The sequence below is a fragment of the Mercenaria mercenaria genome, chromosome 12 (assembly GCF_021730395.1).
Source record: "Mercenaria mercenaria strain notata chromosome 12, MADL_Memer_1, whole genome shotgun sequence".
NCBI classification, from domain to species: Eukaryota; Metazoa; Mollusca; class Bivalvia; order Venerida; family Veneridae; genus Mercenaria; species Mercenaria mercenaria.
Genome location: NC_069372.1, coordinates 21556247 through 21580599, shown reverse-complemented (window position 1 = coordinate 21580599; position 24353 = coordinate 21556247). Strand labels below are relative to the sequence as shown.

The 24353-nt window shown below is 34.6% G+C and overlaps 1 protein-coding gene across 1 annotated transcript; it reads left to right on the top strand.

The window, feature by feature from the left end:
• Window positions 1-8766: 8766 nt before the first annotated feature.
• Window positions 8767-20204, top strand: LOC128547264 (uncharacterized). Its single transcript, XM_053519400.1, has 2 exons — window positions 8767-9193; window positions 18883-20204. The coding sequence occupies exons 1-2, from the start codon at window positions 9107-9109 to the stop codon at window positions 19393-19395; spliced, it is 600 nt and encodes a 199-aa protein (XP_053375375.1). The 5' UTR covers window positions 8767-9106; the 3' UTR covers window positions 19396-20204.
• Window positions 20205-24353: the final 4149 nt, after the last annotated feature.

Sequence of the window (24353 nt, the reverse complement as noted above, 5' to 3'; positions counted from 1 at the left end):
ACTGTATATCCATTACCTTCATTTCCTACAAGATTTCTTTCCGAGACATTTTTCTTGTTTCAGTTTTACCTGCCTCCAACGATTTGAAATATTACAGTAGGTATAGATCTGAGTATTTAAGTAAGCCATCCCTTAGATCTCGCTTTCGTGGAATTAACCACGCTTAATCAGTCTTCTTCAGCATGAACTTCCGCTTCAACAATGAACGGAAGTATTAAATATGAAATAACATCTGCGAAAATATTGAATATAATTTCGTCCATATTTCAACGAACGCGGAAATATGCAACATTTAGAATGTGAAATAAATCAGGCATCTTTCCGGTATGAATGTTAAAGTTTAATATGTTTGTAGAGAAATATGCTTTACATCAATATGATTTAATAATAAACACGTAATTCCTCTTCTGCATAATGCAGTTAAACTGTATGATACTCAGATTCAGAAGATACAACCCTTTGCATACAAAGTAACAATTCAGTGATAACGAAACTTTTCGCATCATGTTTCCTTCGATAAAGTTATTTCACATAGCTCTACGTACACGTATTTATTATTTTTATTTTTTTTTTTTCATTTCGTTATTTTTTATTATTATCAATTTTTTTGGTAATAACACATCAAGTAGTTAATATATAAAGATTACCTGAGTGAAAATTGTCTGATATTAGTATGTAAGTTACTAGTCCAACTCGTGACGTAATTATCACTTTAATTTAATTTTAGTCTGATATTATATTTGTGGACGGACCGTCAGGGGAGGTAACTTGAGTCACGTATTGGGACAAGTAAGTTACAAGCCCTTCATAATCTGCTGGACCTTGTTTTGACCTCATGTCATTTGCAAGACAATCGAACGTCAATTGGGAATGTTTGCTGTTTCTTTATCTCATTTGTTGTCATTTGTGATTATTTTATTGAAAACTGAATAACAGAAACAGTGATTTACTAGGTCATATCATATTGATTACTAATCGAAAATACGCCGTTGGTCTGCAACACTACCTATAATCGTCACATGCAGTAAAACAAACTGATGAGTTGCGGTTTAAGGAGGCTGCGTATTTGGAATGTGGTTTTCAATATTTGATATTTATAAACACAGTATAAACATCACTGTGTGTTAATGATCTGTAAAAAGATCCTTTGGAAGCATAGAATGCAACTATGCAGAATAATAGCAGACTCGGTTTGACTGAATATGTTCGTGAGAGGTAATGAAATTTGCAACACCTCTCACGCCCCCTAGCACCGTCGTAAGCGGAACTATATTACACATATATTGAATGGACTCCATGATCCCAAAGGACCAGGAAATATAACAACACTGACGTTTAAAATAGTACACACCAAATACATGCGTAGTTAAGCACAGTATTAATGAATACCGCTAATATCTGGAAGGTTTTTTTTAAATAAATAACTGTTATACATGATTGTGAATGTAGCTCTACAAACACAGTTAGCTGAACAAATTATTGCCAACATGTAGCCATGATATACAACGGTATTCTGTTCACAGTCCTAACAAAACATGCTTAAAAGGAACTATTTTAGAATATTGAGGACAATACAATTATTCTATCTGAACTACAATGTATCAGAGCAAAGAATCTTTGTGGAATAGTCAATAGATAATGAGAGGATGTTTTATGAGTTTTATGTTCGAATCTGGAACATAGCTTCAGTCATTTATTACAGGCATTTATTTGGAGACTTAAAACATCCGTATAAATTCCTGTTTTGGAAACATCTTATTTTCTGATTTCAAGACATGGAACTAAAGGCTTTAGTTTTCTGCTTATCTGATTGGAATAATTTCCTTTTAAAAATCCTGTCAACACAGAAAATAATATTATGTGGTTAAGATGCAGTTAAAACAATGTTTAGCGACAAACAATGTCTTCATGTCTAGCTCCTGCCATCAGTTTATACTAGTTTATTTTAGGTCGATTGTGAAGCAAGTTCTGCAACTTAAATTAATCACTCTCGACACCTCATTCCTGATGGAGTGGTATGAGAGAAGAGAAGCCAGTTTCCCTTTTAATGCTGAGCGCCAAGCAAGGGAGCCACTTGAACCATTTTTGCGTCTTTGGTATGACGCGGCCTGGGATCAAACTCACGACCTCCCACACTCGAAGCGGACGCTCAAACTCTAGGCGTTCGAGGCGGTAAAAATAAATTAGGTTCATGGAAAGAATAAACCCTGTAGAGTAACAGAGACGCTGTCTTTTTGAGATCGATTGATTCATAAGCATACACGTTTACCTAGAAATCATTATTCCCTCTAACAGTTAAATTTGCGTGTGAATAGACTCAGAACTATCATTTAACACACAGATTCAACACTATATTAAAGAATCATTTTCTATTAATAACGTTCGTAATGAAAGAAAAATTATTCTTAACCAAACGTGAACATAATCTTTTTTCATTATCATGGTTATTGCTGGATATTCCAAACGCCAAGTCCCTATTATGGGATAATGAAAGCATAGAGTTCCTTAATTAAATGAGGTAATGAAATTTATAGATTTCCTTAATTAAATCAGGTTATATATTGTTAAACACTACACGCATTTCCTTACTTGTATGAATATTCAGAAAGTTGTTGATTATGTTCAATATATGTAAAGTAATCTGCCACATCATGTTTAAATCCAATAAATTTTCATGCATTTTTGACATCTAAAACAGTTACATCTTTAAAATGGCTGCCATATATATGTTATGAATACAGAGCATATTTATTTTAGTTAAATCCTACTCTGATAATTAATTTCTTAGATATTACTGTCAAAGGACTAAAGATGGATTTACATTTTAGAATCTTTTATAGGCTCCATTGTTTTTCGTTCTCCCGACTTTATAAGTTCATGTGTAATACTGAAAACAGCGTTTTCACAAACTTGTAATTATACGCATTTTCTATTTGGACAACGGCTTTGGCTGTTTTTAACATAACATTAAAAGCCTTATGCAACTTGAAGCAATTACAGCCATCTCGAAAACTTAATAGGTCTTTCAATTTCGAAATTGGTAAAATTGTTTCAGGACTGCATAACCAGCTTGTTAAAAATTATATAACATTAGACATAAATTATTCATTAACAAATCCTTACAAAATCCGTTTCCATTTACAAACCCCCAACGTATTTCTAGAACAATGATCAGATATTTGCCAAATTTTATAATCCACAATTTACCTACAGTTATAAAACCATCCTGTTTGGATACCAATATGCATGGACAACAACAGAAACTTCCAAATGATACAAACCTCTCAACTGCAGAACCTAACTTCCGATTACAAAAATCGAGACCAAGAGCAAGGTATGGTGGATGATTTGTGCCATTTCGTTATTTCGTTCTCTCGCAGCGACACAACGACAAATGTCGTTTTGGTGCCCCGCCAGCTGTCGCCTCGGCAAACGTCGTCGGAACATTTTGAAGGCAGCATTCTATGATGTTCAATTGGTATTGGTTTGTTTAAATGCAGGGTCTTGTCCGGTTGGTATATACTTGTTTTTAGGCAGGATCTATCATGTTCAGTTGGTATTGACTTGGTTTAAAGCAGGGTCTTTCATGTTCGGTTGGTAGTGGGTTGTTTGAAGGCAGGACTCTTTCATGTTTGGTTTGTATTGGCTTGGATTAGGGCAGTTCTCTATCCTGATTGGTTATAAGTTACTGTTTTGAAGGTAACGCTTAGTCTGTTCAGTTTGTGTTTGATTGAGGGCAGGACATTGTTCGATTGGTATTAGCTTCTTTGAAAGCAAGGGGGCTCTGTGGCTGAGTGGCTATGGTCGCTGAATTTAACTTGGCTCTCACATGTGTGGGCTCGAGCCTCACTTGGGGCGTAGAATTCTTCCCCGGATGAAACCAAGTGGCTTACGGAAGGCCGGTGGTTCTACCCAGGTGCCCGTCCGTATTGAAATAAAGACCTAAGGGGCACCTGAAGGTCTTCCTTCACCACGAAAAGCTGGAAAGTTGCCATTTGACCTATCAGTTAACAAAATGTGTGATAGCAGGACAATATCATGTTTGGTTTGTTTTAACTTGTTTAAAATGTTCGGCTGGTCCTGGCTTGCTTGAAAGCATTTTTTTATCATGTTTGGTTGAACTGGTTTTCTATGCAGGAATCTACATATATATCATATTTGGTTGTTATCAGGTTGTATAAAGGCAGAAATTTTGGGTAGTCAGTATTCACGAGTTTCATTGCAGGATTCTTTCACGTTCAATTAATATGTGAAGGTGTGACTATCTTTTTCATGACTATGTTTTAAATACTACCAAGTTATAAGCATAATAAGGTCAATATTCATACCTGTCAAGTCAATAAGATATGTCTTAGAAACGGCATTTATTAAACCACTTAATATGATATATGTAACAATGTCAATATTATGATATGTCAGACAAGTGAGACACCGTATCAGTTATTTCTCGCAGATGGAATTAATACCAAATATTCGAAACCTATTTCTAAATTTGTTCACAATAACAAAATTGCGTTATGTCAGTCGCAAAACTGTTGTGAAAAAAATGTCAGAAAATGTATCAGACGATAAATTATACTAATCTAATAGTTGCATCAATATAACGACCATTTGTTTCGTATAAATATCTCGCACTAAGTGAACAACAGAGTGAAAGATATCTTTATCTTAGTCTTGTTAAACAAACAATTGTTCTTTGTAATTCATAGTTTTTAATGGTTTTAAAATCATTTTCTTCTCATTTTGTTCTTCAATACTAATGAAAAAATATGTCTGATATTTGTGAAAAACTATATGTATTTCAGATAATCCACTGAAAAACATGTATATAAATTGATTTCTTCGTTTGAACCCATCATTTTGTTATGAAAGTCGCCATCTGTTTAAATAAAAATTAATTTCATATGGATTATATGTCCCTGAAATGTGCTGTATCAATTCTAGTAATGAATTTGATCAATATCACTCTCTTGCTCGTTTACTGACAGGAGACACTAGTTTTTCTACTGTGTCCATAGTACATGTAATTTCAGTAATTACTCTTTGTCTAGGACGTATGGTGTCATCAATGACAGAAACTTGTTAGAAGTTGAAAGTAGTGTCTATGATTGTTCTTGATCGATAAAAACTTGAAGATCCTTTGGAAGCACAGAATGCAACCGAGCAAAATAAGAACAGACTGTCTGAACGAGCCATTTCATTAGTGGTAATGAAACATGCAACACAAATCACACCCTTTAGTACGTGCTTAAGCAAAACTCTGTAATACAGGTTAATTATATTTAAGTATTTATAGTATGGATTCAATGATCCCTTTATCAAAGAACGGAGACACTTTTTAAGGTCGTCACACGGCACATAAAAAGCATTGTTGTAAATGATAAAGTGGTCTCATTCTGGCCACTGAAGATGCAAACACTGTTAACTATTTACGAAATAGGAATTACTCATGCCCTTCGTAGTGAGGAGAATAATTTTTTTAACCAGAATGTGCGAAAATATACCAGAATTACTCTATTTTTTACACATTTCTTGCCTGTTTTTTCTGGTTTATCATGTTTTATACTAACAATAAAGAACTATTAAACAGTGAGTCAATCATTAAACATGGAGTAACATGTCAACTCCCGAAACATCTTATTGCCGTTTCCACAGCGAAAAAGGGTTAACTTCTTCTTTATGTTAATGCAGTTAACCATATTTTGCACTGAGTAACAAAATAAATTCATTATATTTCCTTTCATAGAAAGTTTGTAAACTACAATATGCTATAAAAACACTTCGGAATTATGCACCTCTTAAACTACTATACCGCCTACAGCAATGTGTAATGATAAATAGAAAATATTTAGAGTCCAGCAATACATCAATAAAAGAGAGAATTTATATTAATGACCTTTCTACGATTGTACTCATGAGTATGGCGGTCTATAGGGCAGTTTCAGACTGGTAAATGTCAACGGTAAAGAGGGAATATTCAGTAGAAGTATTTAGTTAATTACAGACACCTTAAAATGGAATCTATCCAAATATGATTAGATATTTATCAATCACTTCTTGCCAGGGATTAGAATATGAAGCTTCTTAGGAAACAGAATATGAAGCAAATGTTAATAAGCAGACGAAAGGTGTAATGAAAATCATGAATGTGTGGTCCGATTATTGCTGTGATACCACACTTAAGTGGCACACTTTTCATTCGTAAACACGTTATGATTATGTTTCTTGTAAACCGGGAAGAAGAATATAGACTCTGCAGTGTTAACGATGCTTTTTCTTTGATTTCAATTACTGGTATAATTTTATATCTCAGATGACTAAGTTTTAAATTTGTCCGAAATTTTGTAACGACAATCTCATCAGACTTTCGTTTATCAAGAAGATAATATGCCATAATTATTGTTTATCATGTCATGAGATAATGAGATAGCATTTATACTGTTTTACTAATGGAAATTTAGTATTTTCAGAGAAAAGCAGCATTCCGATTAAATATATAGGGACAATGTCCTACAGATAAATGTTCAAAATTGCTCTTGATCTTTGGTGTTCAAAATTGCTGGGACGATCGTTTTCCCTATGACCACAGAAATTGATAGAGACACATAATATTTCATGATTTATGACAAAGGCATTTGGCAAGAGCTTAGGTGTAAGCGACCTTGAGGCTCCCTTGGGACTGCATCTGAGCCTCTGATAGAAGTGAGTGTTCACCTGCACCGTACTGGCTGGGATACACGATAATCAACAATAACCAAACTGGGGCTTTCCAGAAACGATCTGCCAAATTTGCCGGAGGGCATTACATACCCCGCAGCAGCAGTACCAGCCAGCTGATCTACAGTATTGACTAGACTAGTGAATGCAAAACTAGTGATGGCTCACATTATCACATATGTATTTAAAATATTCGCCCTGCCAACCTCAACACTAGATGCCACAACCTTAGATACCTTTTTGTTGTTTAACGTCGCACCAACACAATTATATGTCATATGGCATCTTTTCAGCTTTGATGGTGGAAGACGACCCCAAGTGCCCATCCATGCATTATTTCATCACAGGCGGGCACCTGGGTAGAACCACCGACCTTCCGTAAGCCAGCTGGATGGCTCCTCAAATGAAGAATTCAACGCCCAAAGCAATTGATTTGAAGTAAGCGATCTTAACCACTCAGGCACGGAGAACGCTTGTTTAGATTCCTGGTGACATTCTGCAGGACCGACATACACCATCACTCCCTCCTTCCCTCAGCTGTTGAACTGTGGTACAACCTCCAGAGCATGTTGACACAACAGACATTTTCGAGGAGGATTAGCCAATCCTCAGTAATGACACATTTCCTTGTCCTTATTATATCATATGCCCATTGTACGATGATGTCCAATAACGGGATAGGTACATTAACAGAAGAAGACTTTTCACAATTGTAATGCTCGTCTTTCAACGTTGGACCATCCCTGTAACTCCATGAAGTGACCAACAACGTTTCTCTATTATTGTAAATTCTAGGACTACAGCAAGAAGAAGGGTAATGGTTAGAACCTGTTTCACACAATGTTTTAAGATACCCGGAAACTATGTTTGTGGAACATATCAATAACCTCTGTGCGTTGTCATACATGACTAAAAATAGGCCTAGTATGTACAAATACTATTTTCCAGCATCACAGTCAGTCACTATCTATTTTTTCAACAGGAATCTCCGTGGCCAAGTTGTTAAGATCGCTGACTTCATATCACTTACCCCTTACCAATGTGGGTTCGAGGCTCATTCGGGGAGTTGAATTCTTCATGTGAGGAAGTCATCCAGCTGGCTTACGGAATGTCGGTGGTTATACCCAGGTACCCGCTCGTGATAAAATAATGCCTGGAGGGGCACTTAGGGTCTTCCTCCACCATCAAAGCTGGGAAGTCGCCATATGGTCTATAATTATGTCGGTGCGACCATAAACACAACAAAAAACAAAAGTCTTTCAAAAATAGACGAAAGGAATACAATGTCATTTATACATTACCACTATAGACATGTCTAAACGGCCATATTCAAGATGATCATATAAAAACATGATAAATATAACACATATATTCAAAACACGAGCATTGACGTTTTTTGGATCTGACCGCAATCATATACGTAGCCTAGAGTAAAATCAAGGTAAATTATGCAAATTGGTGACAGCACATTCAAAACATTCTTAACTTTGTTAAGAGTAAAACCTTTGAAACAAGACGCGTATCTTAAAGTGTCTGTCAAACTCTCTAGCTCTTCTAATTGCTTTGTCGCATTTCTAACTCAGTGAATAATAAAATGTAACAGAGAACCTATCTAATAGATAGACAACCTGAAAGCACGCGACAGAAAATTAAACTTTTAAGAACAGATTAATTGCAGTTGGCTCTGGCGCTGTCAATCAAACCTGAGTCATTTCCATATCAATGACGCATATTTTAAATGCGAATTCTTTATATCTGGCATCTTGCAAAGTTGTTATTTAGGAAGATTAATCTTGCTCTTGTACTTGTATCAATGTACAAACTGAGTGTTATAGATAAAAATCTTGATTTAAATCTTGACATGAGGTAGCATGAAGTAAAGAGATATAACGGCTGCACGTAACCAATACTAGGCATAAATGGTGTGCCATTGTGATGTATTGAAGTAATGAGAAATTAAGTTTGAGATCTTTCAGTACACGTGCAGACCTTGCCTCACTTTCCCTCATGTAAGAATGTCGCACATTTCTTAACAGTGTTTAATAATGGAAATTATTTTAGAATTAAAATAATTTAATTTATTTTTTCTCAAATTGTTGCTCGTTAATTACCGTCTGCTAGTTTATTAAATTGTCGTCTGTTTTCGTAGATAAACGTGTCATCGATATTTTTACACTTGGCTGATCTGAACTGGTTCCTATTGATACTGGTACCCAGTCGATATAATATAAATACCAATAATCTCGTGCAGTTCTCTCACATTTTGCTAGCTACACCGTCGGTAACGTCAAAACTATTTACATGTTTTGATTTATCATCGCAATGCCTCGTGGTCAAAGGCGGGAACTGATATTTCGAAGGAATCCTTGCAACAGAAATATTCTGCAGTATGCTCCTCAGGACAATGGCAAGAGGGATGCTAGGTGCAGATGCTTTAGAAGAGAATGTTGTTGACGGTGTTACCAATCTTCTGCCGGTATGTCGAAAAATAATATCACAGATTTAGTAGATTGTTTGTTGTTCAAACATAGATCCTTAGGTTTTTTCATAATATTCCGAATGGGGTGTGGCGACGCAAATATATATCTACGCACGCGTCTACAGGCTATCCTTTTGACTCTATTTTGGCATACAATATCAGTAAACTCGGTTCCACGGTTATTCAAATTTTACTGTGTATATAACTTTTGATGACATAAGGCAACATGTACTACACTTAGCTCGCAAAATCAAAGGTGTTTTGTATACACAAATGTATAATTTGATTTAATAGTCGTTATTTTGACAGGCGTCTCTGTTCATAGTCATGATTTCCATGCTTTTTCAGTGTCAATTAAAGGTTATAAGGTAGAACTGGAGCAGGTGTCTAACAACAGTTCGTTTTTGTAAACATCATGTTTGTAAAAATTAGATTTAGTTTTTGTATCCTAGCTACGATTTTCATATTTTGATATTTATAAGAAAAACATGAGTTCAAGCTATTACAAAATAAAAACAAAAATTAGGTTATTTTGCATGTAGAGAAATATTTGTTTTGAAAACTTGTGGTACGAATGACCTGGTAATTGAACTGTATTTGACACTTCTTTACAAGCTTTACGCTCGACAGATGTTTACTTAGCGATTCAGTGTCAGCTTTAATTAAATGTTAAGGCGAGTAGATAAATTAGGTATTGCAACCGAAATGCACAGTCAAAAGTCCGTATTTTGCAAGGGTTTTAGTAGTTAATCTGAATAGTTACTAGCGCATTGAATGTACAGAAAAATATTAAGTTTTTTGAGAAATCTACTAATGAATTCATCACTTACGTTTCAGTATACCAGGTATTCTTACAAAATTGAAGAGATATTGCATTACATGTATAACTTCAGAGATCGCGCACTGCGTTAGAAGAACTTATTCATTCACGAGTTATAACGATCAATTTCTTTTACGTCAAAGCACTTCAGCTCCATGGTCTAAGTCAAACAATAATTTATGGGATATTACATGCTGGTTAAACCAGTTAACATCAGTTTTTATGCATATGTATTATGACTGTAATTTCTGTAATCGTACGTGGTTAATTCGCAAATTTGCGTACAATGTAAAGTGTACAAATTTCAACGCGCATATAAAGTCTTTAAGTAATCAAAAGTTTTCGTCTTTTTGTTCGAGCTTCCTTTCATAAAGGATCACTTCTCAGATTCTGTCAGTTTAGGAAACATAACAGTTGGAACATCTTATCTCTTACACAAACTGTCTTCTAATTTCATTGAATTGCTATGTTCACTTTAAGAGTAATACGTTTCACTGAATTCAGAATAATCAATACGCAAATTTAAAATAATATTGAAACTGACCGAGTAGCCGGTCCCACTGCTAAATTTCAAGATTTCAGTAAAATGTTTCATTTCACAAAAATATTTCAGGTGAATATAGAGGAACTCACCATTTATCATACAATGAACGATCTTATTAACGGTTAATATAAATGGGTTCAATAATTAGGTCACTTCGGATCACAGTTTACGTCATTCATGCTCAGCAGGTTCAATTTAACCATTTATAAATAGTTTACGTTATGTAGCATAGAAGTATGTCAAAACATTAAATTCACAGGCGAACACAAATTAAAACTTATTTGTAGATACACGAGGACGTTGACATATCAATTAAAGTCGCTTTCATTTGTAACGTAACCAGGGACATAACATTTGAATAGTTTGCTAGATTTTAGAATCTGCATAAATCAAAGTTGAACACTAATAAATTGTCACATTTCTAAGATTGTACCGGTTCGTCACGATGACAATTTTTACTGGTCAATCTTTACTCGCCGTTTTTGGTCTGACAAAACTATATCATCATACAAGAATTAGGATATTTAACAACGTTATGATTTTTACAAAAATAAATCAGTTGGATTTCAGTTTTTTCTGTTACAAACTAAGATTATAATTTTGTCTTTTGATAGTACCAGGGTGAATATTCCGATTTTGGTATTTATTTTCACCGTCACTGATGACGACTTGATTTATGATACAGACTTGGATTTACAGCATAACATTGACGGAATTGTTTCCAATCTTAGCGGCGGTTGTGGTTTGGGGATCAGACTTATTAAACAACTGCTGAATAATAAGTAATAAATCTAAAAGCTCTTTTGCCTCAATAGGGCAGTTATAAGTATCTTGTACAAACTATCATGTAGTTGTCAGATTTTATTGTTTTCCTATATACGCTGAACATGTACCAGGTCGTCACGATGACATTTTTGGTTTAAGTTATTCAGATTCAGATAAGCAGCTCCTGGTGTAGATCCATAGAGTTCGAACATTGCTACAATCTTAAATAAAAGTAGCACTTATACCTCGGTTACATACAATACAGCTATTAAATCATTAAAAAAAAAAAAAATAAAAAAAATCACTTACCGTTTACCTTAACAATGACCGATATCAACCCATCACATTATTTTTTTATAGTGTATGTTGTTTTGTGAAAGACGAATTTAACTTACATTACAGGCTTAAAATCCTACCCCGCTGCTATTCAATTAATTCTGTTGTGTGTATGCAACCATGATTATAATAGGCACGTACCACACTGTTGCACGCAAAACTAATGGTATTTCATATAGAATTATATATAAAATAGACTCTATTTTGACAGGTGTCACTGTTCATAGTCGGGATTTTCTTGCTTTTTCAGTTACGATTCAAGGTTAAAATGTAGGACGGGAGCAGGGCTTTAAATTAATGTCACAAACTGCACGGGTTTTTCATTTACATACGGGTTTCGTCATAAATAAACTGTTAGACGGCTGTCGAAATAATTGTGCTACCCGAGACAAGCGGACTCTATCGACAAAGTTTTTAATAAAGGTCAAATGCGACTGCTTCCCGTGCACGATATACGAGGAATACGAGTTGAAAATATGTTAGACTTTGTTTTTTGTATCATACTTTGGTTTGTTTATGTGAGCAAACGATTAACATACGAATTGTTCAAGTTTCAGACTTGTCCGTAGTTGAGAACAAATATGCGTATATAAAATTTCAAAACAATGAAATATGTATCTATCAAACCCCGTTATTTCAGAATTAAGGAGTAGAAATCGGGTCACATAATTTTTTCTATAGGCGCAGACAAAATGTCTTCTGTATGTGCATTAATTATCTCAATTAATAGAGAAATGATCGTAAATTCAGGACTTCTACTCGTTAATCTGGAGTAAAATGTCAGTTTTTTCTTTTTTCTGCCGTTTCAGCCAAATCTTTAAAAGGGGAGCTTGTACTGTCTAATTGTTGATGCAAGTTATATCAAAATCATAGCTTTTGAAGTTGTAAGATTAGATTTGGTAATATATGGCCTACCGCAAGTTAGTTTATTCAGGTGGCAAATTCATTATAATTAGGCTCGATATTGATGCTATGCCACATTTTATTTCGGTAACATGGAAATACAGTATAAGAAAGTAGGACTACAGTTTTTTGGTGATTACATAAAAGATGCGATTTTTTAAAGAAGAGTTTGAAAGGCCGTAGAATTTTGGCGGATAAATTATAAATTTATTGTGGCGGTAAAATTCTGTCGGCCGTGAGGTGAGCGGATACGGTGTCTGTATGTTTGCATTCAAGTTGCGTACTTTGGGGTATCATATGTTTACCAGTTTGTGTTAACTGGATAGTAAAAGGTTTTGCCCTAGTACTTGGCAATGCCTAGTGTTGCGTGTGTTGCGTATGTTGCGTTGCTCTCAGTGGTGTCACTTTGCCTTGCCTTGCCTTGCCTTGCCTTTCATTGACTCGTGTTGCGGTTTCGCTCATTCTCGGTGAAACCCGAAATGGGTGGAATGGTAGCTCGACGTTCAATTGAAATTGGTGTGTGTTTGCATTTGAGTGATACCTGTTATAAAGTGCAAAGTGTCTTGTGTTGCTTTGCCTTTGAGTGACACCTGTTACAAAGTACAAAGTGTCTTGCGTTACTTTGCGTTGTTTGAGTGATACCTGTTACAAAGTACAAAGTGTCTTGCATTGCTTTGCCTTGTGGTCCGTTGTGCTATATTGCCTCGCTTTACATTGGCTAGGGTTGTGCATTTGACCGCAGCCCGGTGACACCCGGGCTGGGTTGGATTCACAATTCGAAGTTCGATGGATTGCGCAGTTGCGTTGTTTTTGCAAGCCTTGGGTTGGTGCGTCTGTTCTCCTCTCAGTCGACGGATTTTGCTGTGCTTTTAACGACTCTACACGGTGAGACCCTTGTTGAGTCATGAGCGGCCGATCAACTCCCAATATTGTCAATATACTTTTACTGAATTTAATTCAATTATTACAAAATGTATCATGCGTATGTTTAACTATCGTTGTAAGTATCAATGCATATTCTTGTTGAATAAAGAGTGTTGTATGAGATAATTGGTTTTTATTTTGAGTAATAAAATAATACATTTTTCCACACCTAAAATCAAGCTGCATTTCTGTGCATCCTGCTATATGAAAAATGTATTTTGTTTGGATGTGGGTTTTAAATCGAACCGACAAAGATATAGATGGTATTTGTTTCTTTCAGTGTAAAATTGAAATATATTTTATGAATGAACACCAGATGCAATATTGAAAATGTAATATATGGTGTTCATGAGTGGAGGGTATTTTTTATCTTGTATGTAAAAACAAAAAACTTTTCTTTTTAGTTCATGTTTTAACTAAATTTACTCATTTTACAGTTTTTTACCAGTCAAAAATCTTAGACTTTAAAATGCAAACCGTCGTAACTTCGTTTCTAAAATATATCTGTTTAGCTGACACTTTGCAGAGCTTTTTGTTTTAGTATACAGTACATTCATGCCAAATTTCGTGGAAATCCAGGCATGATTTACAAATTTAGGGCAAACAATGATTTTAACATTTCAAAGTCTCAGTTTCAGACTTAAAATGTTGATAAATGCGAAGCAAGGTTTAACTCAGGACATTATTTCAGGCAGACGCAAGCACCTGGGTAGAACCAACAACCTTCTATGGCTTCAAACAGGCCAATGCTTAATGATACACTCGGCCGCAGAGGCCTCTGTTGAGCCGTATATGTGGCACCTTATTGTAACAGATAAAGTGGTTTGGAAATATGGATTTCATAAACGTTGTATTTAAAACTTCTGTATGGAGGCAATTTTCTAACATTGAGAAAGTTAGCGAAATGGAACATTAAGACCAGAATGTATGAGTTTAGAATCATGCATCAAAAGCAATTCAATTCTTTTTACTTCTGGTGCCAATTTTTGCTCTGCTCGTTGCACAGATATGTATTATTACATGCCACTAGATGCTCTACAAATATGCAAATTATTCTCTTATGCATATTTCAGTAAAATTTACATTCGACTGTCATATTTACAACAATAATGTCAATCTAGAAATTTCTATATCGCGAATTTTAACTGAATTTCCAACAGTTACCATGCATTTTAATAAAACATGGTGTTTTCTGGACAAGAACTCTAAGTCCATTTGGGTTTTTGTTTCTCGTGAAATAAAGGCATTTAGATAGACAACAAGGCTGAGTAGAAATCGTTTGATTGTTATAAAAAAAAAATTAAATATCGAACTTCTACAGGGAGGTAAAAATCAGTGGTAGCAAATTAAATTAAATATGTTAATACAATCTAAACAGCTGGTCAAATACTCATATTAAGTCTAAACTGATACATAAGCTCTATCATGTTTATGTTTTAAATACTACCAAGTTATATTTAGCATAATAAGGTCAATATTCATACCTGTCAAATCAATTAGATACGTCTTAGAAACAGCATTTATCAAACCACTTAAATCAAACCTAGTCTATGTAATATGATATATGTAACAATGTCAAAAGGAAATCTATGAACCAAATTAGTATGCTCAATATATGATATGTCAGACAACTGAGAATCCTTATCATTTATTTCCCGCAGATGGAAATAACTTCAAATATTCCAAACCTATTTCTAAATGTGTTCATAATAACCACAATGTGTTATGTCAGTGGCAAAACTGTTGTTACTTTATAAAAAAAATGTCAGAAAATGTATCGTGTCAGACGGTAAATGATACTAATAGAATAGTTACATCTATATAGAGACCATTTCGATATCTCGCACTAAGTGAACAACAGAGTGAAAAATATCTTTATCTTATTTTTTGGTAAACAAATAAAAGTTTTCAATGGTTTTAAAATCATTTTTCTTCTCATTTTGTTCTTCAGTACTAATGAAAAAATATGTCTGATGTTTGTGAAAAGTGTATATATTTCAGATGATTCACTGAAAAACATGTATATAAATTGATTTCTTCGTTTGAATCCATCATTTTGTTATGAAAGTCGCCATCTGTTTAAATAACAATTAATTTCATATGGATAATGTGTCCATGCAATGTGCTGTATCAATTATAGTAATGAATTTGATCAATATCACTCTGGCTCGTTTACTGACAGGAGATAAGAACAGACTCTGTCTGATTGAGCCCTTTCATTAGTGGTAATGAAACGTGCAACACAAATCACACCCTTTAGCACGTGCTCAAGCAAAACTCTGTAATACAGGTTAATTATATGTAAGTATTTATAGTATGGATTCAATGTTCTCTTTATGAAAGAACGAAGAGACTTTTTAAGGTCGTCACGCGGAACATAAAAAGAGTATTTTTGTGATAGTAAATTATAAAGTGGTCTCAGTCTGGCCACTGAAGATGCAAAACTTTTAACTATCTATGAAACAGGCAGTACTCATGCCCTTCGTAATGAGGAGAATGATATTTTTGAGCAAACCAAAATGTGCAAAAATATACCAGAATTACTCTATTTTTAGAACAATTCTTGTCTGTTTTTTTCTGGTTTATCATGTTTTATACTAACAATAAAGAACTATTAAACAGTGAGTCAATCATTAAATATGGAGTATCATGTCAACTTCCGAAACATCTAATTGCCGTTTCCACAGCGAAAAAGGGTTAACTTCTTCTTTATGTTAATGCAGTTAACCATATTTTTGCACTGAGTAACAAAATTCATTATATTTCCTTTCATAGAAAGTTTGTAAACTACAATATGCTACAAAAACAAATAATTATCCACAATTCGGAATTATGCACCTCTTGCGAAGGGAATTATACCTACTGACGGTGTCTAGAAACTACTATACCGCCTACAGCAATGTGTAATGATAAAAAGAAAATATTTAGAGTCCAGCAATACATCAATAAAAGAGAGAATTTATATTAATTACATTTCTACGATTGTACTCATAAGTCTAGTGGTCTTTAGGGCAGCATCAGACTGGTAAATGTCAACGGTAAAGATGGAATATTCAGTAGAAGTATTCAGTTAATTACAGACACCGTAAAATGGAATCTCTCCAAATATGAATAGATATTTTATTTATCAATCACTTCTTGCCAGGGATTAGAATGTGAAGCTTCTTATGCAACAGAATGTGAAGCAAATGTTAATATGTAAGAAAAATCATAAATGTGTGGTCCGATTATTGCTGTGATACCATATTTATGTGGCACAGTTTTCATTCCTGAACACGTTATGACTATGTTTCTTGTAAACCGGGAAAAAGAATGTAGACTCTGCAGTGTTAACGATGTTTTTTCTTTGATTTCACTTACTGGTATAGTTTTGTACCTCAGATAACTAAGTTTTAAATGTGTCCGAAAATTTGTAACGACAATTTCATCAGACGTTTGTTTATCAAGAAGATAATATGCCGTAACTATTGTTTATCATGTCAGAAAATGTAATGATATAACATTTATACTGTTTTACCAATGGGAATTTAGTGTTTTCAAAGTAACAGATAAATGTTCAAAATTGTTCTTGACCTTGGGTGTTCAGAATTGCTTGGACGATCGTTTTCACTATGTCCACAGAAAATGATAGAGACACTTTATATTCCACGATTTATGGCAAAGATATTTAGTAAGTCCTTACGTCTAAGCAGCCTTGAGGCTTCCTTGGGACAGCATCTGAAATGACTTCTGAGGCCTCTGGTTGAAGTGATTGATTCATTCATTGTTCCGGCTGGGATACACGATAATCAACAAGAACCAAACGGCTTTCCAGAAATGATCCGCCAAATTTGTAAGAGGCTCTTACAAAACCACCAGCTGATCAACAGTATTGACTAGACTGCTCTGAAAGAGCGCCGAGTCAATGCGAAACTGGTGATAGTTTACATGATTATGCACGGACTTATAATATTCGCCCTGCCAACCTCAACACTAGATCCGACCAACTTAGAATCCTGGTGTCATTCTGCAGGATCGACATACACCAAACTCCATCTTTTTCTTGGCTGTCAAACTGAAGTACAACCTATCAGAGTGTGTTGACACAGCAGACACCTCCGAGGATGTCCAAGGAAGGTAGGTCTGCGTTCAGTAAAGAGACATCCCCTTTTACCTCGTCCTTATTATATCATACGCCCATTGTACGATGATGTCCAATAACGGGATAGGTACACTAAAAGAAGAAGAAGACTTTTCAAATTTGTGATGCTCGACTTTCAACGTGGGACCATGATGTAACTTCATGAAGTGTCTTAAAACGTTTCTCCATCATTATAAATTCTAGGACGCACTTACAGCAAGAAGGGTAATGGTTAGAACCTGTTTCACATAATACTTTAAGATACTCGGAAACTATGTCTATGGAACATATCAATAACCTCTGTGCGTTCTGTTAAAACCAAGTCTAGCTGCTCTCATCCCAAGAGCAGAAGCTTTTGTTGATCAGTATTGATTTGTGGAAAGCAATATCTTCATTATGCATGCAAAAATATACATGTGCAAATTTAATCATGTCAACAAAGACAGGATCTTGTTATAATTCTCCATCCAAAAACATACAATTTCGACAATAAATAGAACAAAATTGAACAGTTTAAAATTTATATTTTATTAAACATATTTTAACCATGGATAATAAAGATATTAGATACTCAATGTATAAACGAGCATGAAGAATAATATTTAAAGTCAAGTTGAATGTTTAAATATTCAAATTCAATCAGTTTTGTAAATACAGATTTTAATATTATCTTGTTTTCATTCTTTATAAAGATATGTGTATCTTACTAGATTAACAGTACAATTATCATAGTAATACGGGTTCATTTTAGTATGAAAGCATTTTTATGAGGGCAAGAAAGATCCAAGAAAAGCACCAATTATGTGCAAACAAACATTTAAATCGTTCGTTTTTACGAGTAATAGTCTTCACATCTGTTCCATTTGTGGATGTTGTCACTTGCTGCAATGATACTCTGTTAAAATATCAATATATGACTGACATTGCTAAAAAAACAGCGTTACGCCCAACACAACAATACATGTTGCCACTACTGCTATTGCTGCTACTAATGTATTTCCTACTGCTACTTATAGTACTACTATACGTGTTACTGCTACAGGTACTACTTCTACAGCTGCTACTACTGTTACTATTGCTACTGCTACTACTATAACTGCGGCTGCTATACTACTGCTACTGCTACTGCTGCTACTGCTGCTGCTGCTACTGCTGTTCCCACTGCTAATTGTACTCCTGCTACCAGGTCGATTTGGTAGGGTCGCTTTCCTGTCATCGCTGTAACCTTTTACTATTTATCTGCTTCCAATATTAAGTGTATACTTATTTTGCAGATATACTCAGAAAGCCCCGGAACTGTATCGTTCGGTGATGTAAGCTGTTTCTGTCAAGTGCCATATCACAGACGACTACCATCTCTTCTGCGAGAGAAAGCCTTCAATCTATGGAACAGTCAGAATCCCCAGATACCCCGCCAGTTCCTGATGAAAAAAAATTCACGGTACAAATATTTAACAAATTTTTCACCAACCAACTTTGTTCGCTCGGATATGGTGGCTGTTGTTGAGAGGTTGTACCGAATTATGATTGTTTCCGGGAAATCTACCCTTACCTTTTATCTTTTACTATTTGTTAGTTGCATGTCTTTTTCGGGAATACTTGATATTGACAATAGCCATATTGGACAGTACTGCGTGGTATCGTACGATGGTCGGCCATATCCTGGCATTATTCAAGACGTTGACACAACTGACTTCGAGTTGAATGTCGTGCATTTCGTTGGCGAGAACCTTTTTGTCCGAACCGAAGTGACGATGTTCCCTAGTACAACCTTGAACAGTTCATAATTCTGATTTCACCACCCTGAAAGTTGACTCGGCACTTTGACATTCAGAAAGATATATGGAAGAAAATAAAAGACTATCTAAACATATGAGGTACATAGGTGACTTGGCACAATCATGTTAATAAATGATAGAAAATATATAGCGAACAATAACTGCACTGTAAAAATACGCCTGAAAAGGGATTCAAGGGATTTAAGGTTGTTAGAAGCAGTATTTTATTATTGTTAATGACGGTTTGTTAGAGATTGTTCTGTATTTTGTTATCTTTTCTTCAGTAATTGAGTTGGTCCTGAGCAAATCTTCAGAGTGTTGTCAGGTTTAAGTCTTAAATATGTTGCAAAGGTATACACTGTTAGTCTGAAAAGGATTTCAATGGTGTTAACCCTTAAACGCTAGACTATGTTAGGCACAGACCAGCTTAGGCGCAGACAGTCGGCAAGCAACCATGCCAGCTGATCAGGGTCTAAACAGTTTGCTGCTTAATCAGTAAATAATGTATCTGTGTCTAAGCAACGAGATCAAAGGCAAGGTTGTGGGCAGGCTGATCTGCTCGCAAAGGCCTACACAATCCAGCGGTTTAAGGGTTAAAATCATTATCTATGTATTGTAAATGATAGTTTGTTGTTTGATAATGAATCTTTTCGGCTGTACCTGTCGTTGGTCTGAGCAATCAATGTAGCCTAGAACTGGTTGTGAAGGTGTAAAATGTAAGCCTGGAAAAAGGTCTAGAGTTTTTTTATTGTTCATCACTCAAGCTAAATGACAGTTTATATTGTTCGTAGTAAATGAGGTTGGCACTGAGAAAAACTTCAGAGAGTTGTCACGGTGATCATTTCCATGAATAAATCATTGAAACATGAGTGGCTTTCCTTTCATTTAACTACTAGCGTTATATGCAACAAATCATGGTAATATCTGAATTGTGCAACGGCCACGATATTATTGTATAAACAGAACAGAACATATACATGTATTATTGAAGAAGTAAACCATAACGGTTTCTACATATATCAATATATCACAGTGCCAATTTTCATAAATAGTAAAGGTATTATATATCCTAGTAGAAGATAAACATATCCTGAGAATGTGTTTAATCGCCACAAACAGAATATCGTAATAATAATGCTATGAATATAGTGTTTAATTATCCGTTTCATGTATTATTTGTCACTTCCGTTACGAACGTGTCACAGCCGAGACGCTTTGTCACAACCATGACACTGACAAATTTATTGTATATTTACCTAAATTATGTAGTTAGAGTTAACCTTTTTGGTTCGTCTTCCTTGCTTGTGCCTATATTTCTTAAACATAATCTTAAACAGTGATTCAAATTCAAAGAAATCGTCACAATTTAATTACTCTCTAGGAACAGGAGCTACATTTTGTCTTCTAACTGACTAACAACTTAAATTGAGCTGATGTTTTGTAACTCCAAGACGAAAATGCATTTACTTCATAGTTAATCAGATATAAGGCAAAATAAAAAAAAATATGTGACCTATAGCACTGAAATCCTTAATTTATCTGCGTCGCGGAAATGACTCAATTAGAACGTCCAATTGTAAAACTAGATAGAAAACCAATAGACAAACGTTATTGCTATCTATCCAATTGTCAAATTAAGAATCAGTTATATGTTTGCTTTGCAAAAAAACACAAAAACTATATAGAAGTTACATTTTTTTATTTTGGTGTTAAGGTTTTTCCAAAATACTCGTTTCATGTAGAACAACCCGTATGCAATAATCAAAAATCCATTAAATTTCCTATGAGTAAAACTTTTGAAACAGGACACGTGTCTTAAAGTATCTGTCAAACTCTCTTAACTCTCCTAATTGATTTGTCGCATTTCTAACTCCGTGATGTATTGAAGTAATGAGGAATTAAGTTTGAGATATTTCAGTATATGTTGATGAATACGCGGTTGTACTCGGGACATTATTTCAGGCAGACGCAAGCACCTGGGTAGAACCAACAACCTTCTATGGCTTCCAACATGACGATCCGGCCTAGGCTTAATGTTACGACGGCCATAAAAGCTGATTGGAAAATATGGATTTCAAACTTCTGTATGGAGACAATTTTCTAACATCGAGAAAGTTAGCGAAATGGAAAATTAAGACCAGAATATATGAGTTTAAAAGCATGCATCAAAAGCAATACAATTTTTTTTACTTCTGGTGCCAACTTTCGGTCACTGCAAAGATGTGGTGTTATTACATGCCAATATGAATATGTAAATTATTCTCTGGTGCATATTTCAGTAACATTTGCATCTGAATGTCATATTAACAACAATAATGTCAATCTAGAATTGTTTCATCAAAACAGTTCAATATATTGAATGTTAACTAAATTTCCAACCATTACAATGCACTCTGATAAAAAAGTTGCTGTTTTTTCTTCTTCTTTTTTGTTTGTTTCTCATTAAATAAAAGCATTTAAATAGACAACAATGCTGAAAAGAAATCGTTTGATTGATATAAAAGAATTTAAAACCCAACTTCTTTCGGGAGGTAAAGATCAGTAGTAGGAAATTAAATCAAACATGTTTATGCAGTCTAATCAGCTGGTCAAATATGCATATCAAGTCAAAAATGATATTATTGACAGTGGCGGTAAACACAAAGATACTGATACAACTCGTGTTCAAAGACTGCTTATCCTATCTATACAGTGAATAATATACGATAGCATTGTAGACCTTTCATTTCTAGTTTGATTTAGAACACATTTTTCCTTTCCATGTATGCAAATTACATCTTTTCTATCTATTATTAATAGAAATCAACTACACTGAAATCATTTAAAATTCATTTGGGAACTTATTTCTATATGTTTCACGGTTGGGTCGATCCACGATGTTAATCCATAGAATTATTTACTTCCCATTCCAGAAATTCATGTTCCCACGACATACATGTATTTGTCCAAAACCACCAAACATCAAGCCAACAAAATTAAATGATATTACAGTATTTAATTACATTGCCTCAACATGCAATAGATGCATTAGGTAGTCATTTCGAACGGCAATATTTGCTCATACTAGTATGACACATTAAAACAGCCTCAAGGCATAGACATTTTTTGTTTTAATCAAAGGCGGTAGGGCTTCCCTTTGTTCGCAGCTTGGAGTTGTCCGTGTTTGATTTCATGGAACAGAATTATCAGCAGAAGAATAAGGAAATTGAATGTCATGAAAATTTCCTATTATTCAATGTTTATTTGCAAACTTACTCCTGGTATGTAAGATCTTTGTAAAACCATATTAAAATTATCCAATTATTTTAATATGCAGACGTCAAATTCAGCACAACAGACAAGTTGAATATCCCACTACAGATTTCTAACAGAGGTTTAAACTTTCTGATTTAAACATAAAGAAAACGTTTGACATACCCAATATCATACCATATGCTTTGGTAATACATTTTGCATTATGCACAGTCCTAGGGCGTAATGGCTTAATAAAACTGCTAATACTCCTAGAATCACATGAACTAATGGACAGTCTAACGAAATAACAATGTCTCTCACTGAGATTGTTTTTTGCACAGAACATTTTTCCTAAAACTGATCCTATTTCTAAATATATACAATGTCTGGTTAAAAACTTGAAAAGATCAAGACCACAGATGGCAATTACTCCACGGTAAACAGGATTTATTTACAGTATAATAAGGCAGGACGATGCCATAAACACAGTGTATAGAATCTCTGTACGCCCAAACGGAAGTCGCCAAAAACTAGGCGTTCAAGAATCAAAACATAAATTTTTGCTGTCGCGGATGGCTTGGATTTTCTTTGTTTATTTCGTTAATATCGCATAAAGTAAGTGTATTTTTTAATTTACGTATTGTCTAAGAGCTACTGTTAACGTAGATACCAAACATGTCAGATGAAATACATTATATGCTTAATTTCAAGTCAAATCACGTGTTGATATTTGTTCGATTTTGTAATGAAACTATCAATTCTTTGAAATAAATGTATCTTGAGCTTTTGCAAAGAATTGAAACCTTTGCTACTTCGTAGATAAATATCTTACGCATCGGTAAATACTAGCGTGGCTCTATGGTAACGAATACGTTTTCAGGAAAATGTGTTTTTCCGAGACATGTATGCCGATGACACTGTACACTATTCGATACATTACTGGCCCACTAATCGCAATCAGTTTTAAAATCCGGACTGTACGCTTAGTCAAAATACTGTACGCCTATTCAAAACTTCTTAAAATCATTTTTTTATTTCAATGTTTTGACTTTGTGTTATGATAACCAACAGTTAAAAAATAATAGTTATAATTTATTTCGTTTCAGAACAGTCATGGACCAGTTTAGATGTTATTACTGCAGTTTTGATTCCACTTTTTGCATAGTTTAGTGTTTATTAGTACTTAAGCATTTATCAAATTAAATTGGTAGCGCGGCGCAGCCGCAAGACCAATTTAAATTGATAAATGCGTACTAATTACTAAACACTAACCTGCATAGTGTCTGAAATTATTTTTTTGTAATAACGTCTAGATTCTTGATAAAGTTAGGAACATTAATCACTAACGCATCATTCATGTAATCGTTACGTGGCACAACTCAGTGTTTGGTCCATTTCCAGCATCTCAGAGACTTGTTCGGACTTTACGATGGAGACTTTATCATCATTCACAGAAAAAAAACAGTTGTCATCAGCGCGGTAACTGGTAATTTCAGTTTATTTTAATATCAGGCTCCAGAGCACCGCTGATCATTATCATTCAAAGTCAAGCAGATCGAAGCTAACATCCAGCTCTTTCTCGTTTTCATTCATAATTACTGCAGTATTCGCTACAGAACACTACAGAACAAACTGAAAATGACCTGACTCATAGTGATTATATCAGCTGTTTTACATGTATAACTAATTTGAATAAAGCTACCATTGCCCTGGAAGATAGTTTTAATTAGACA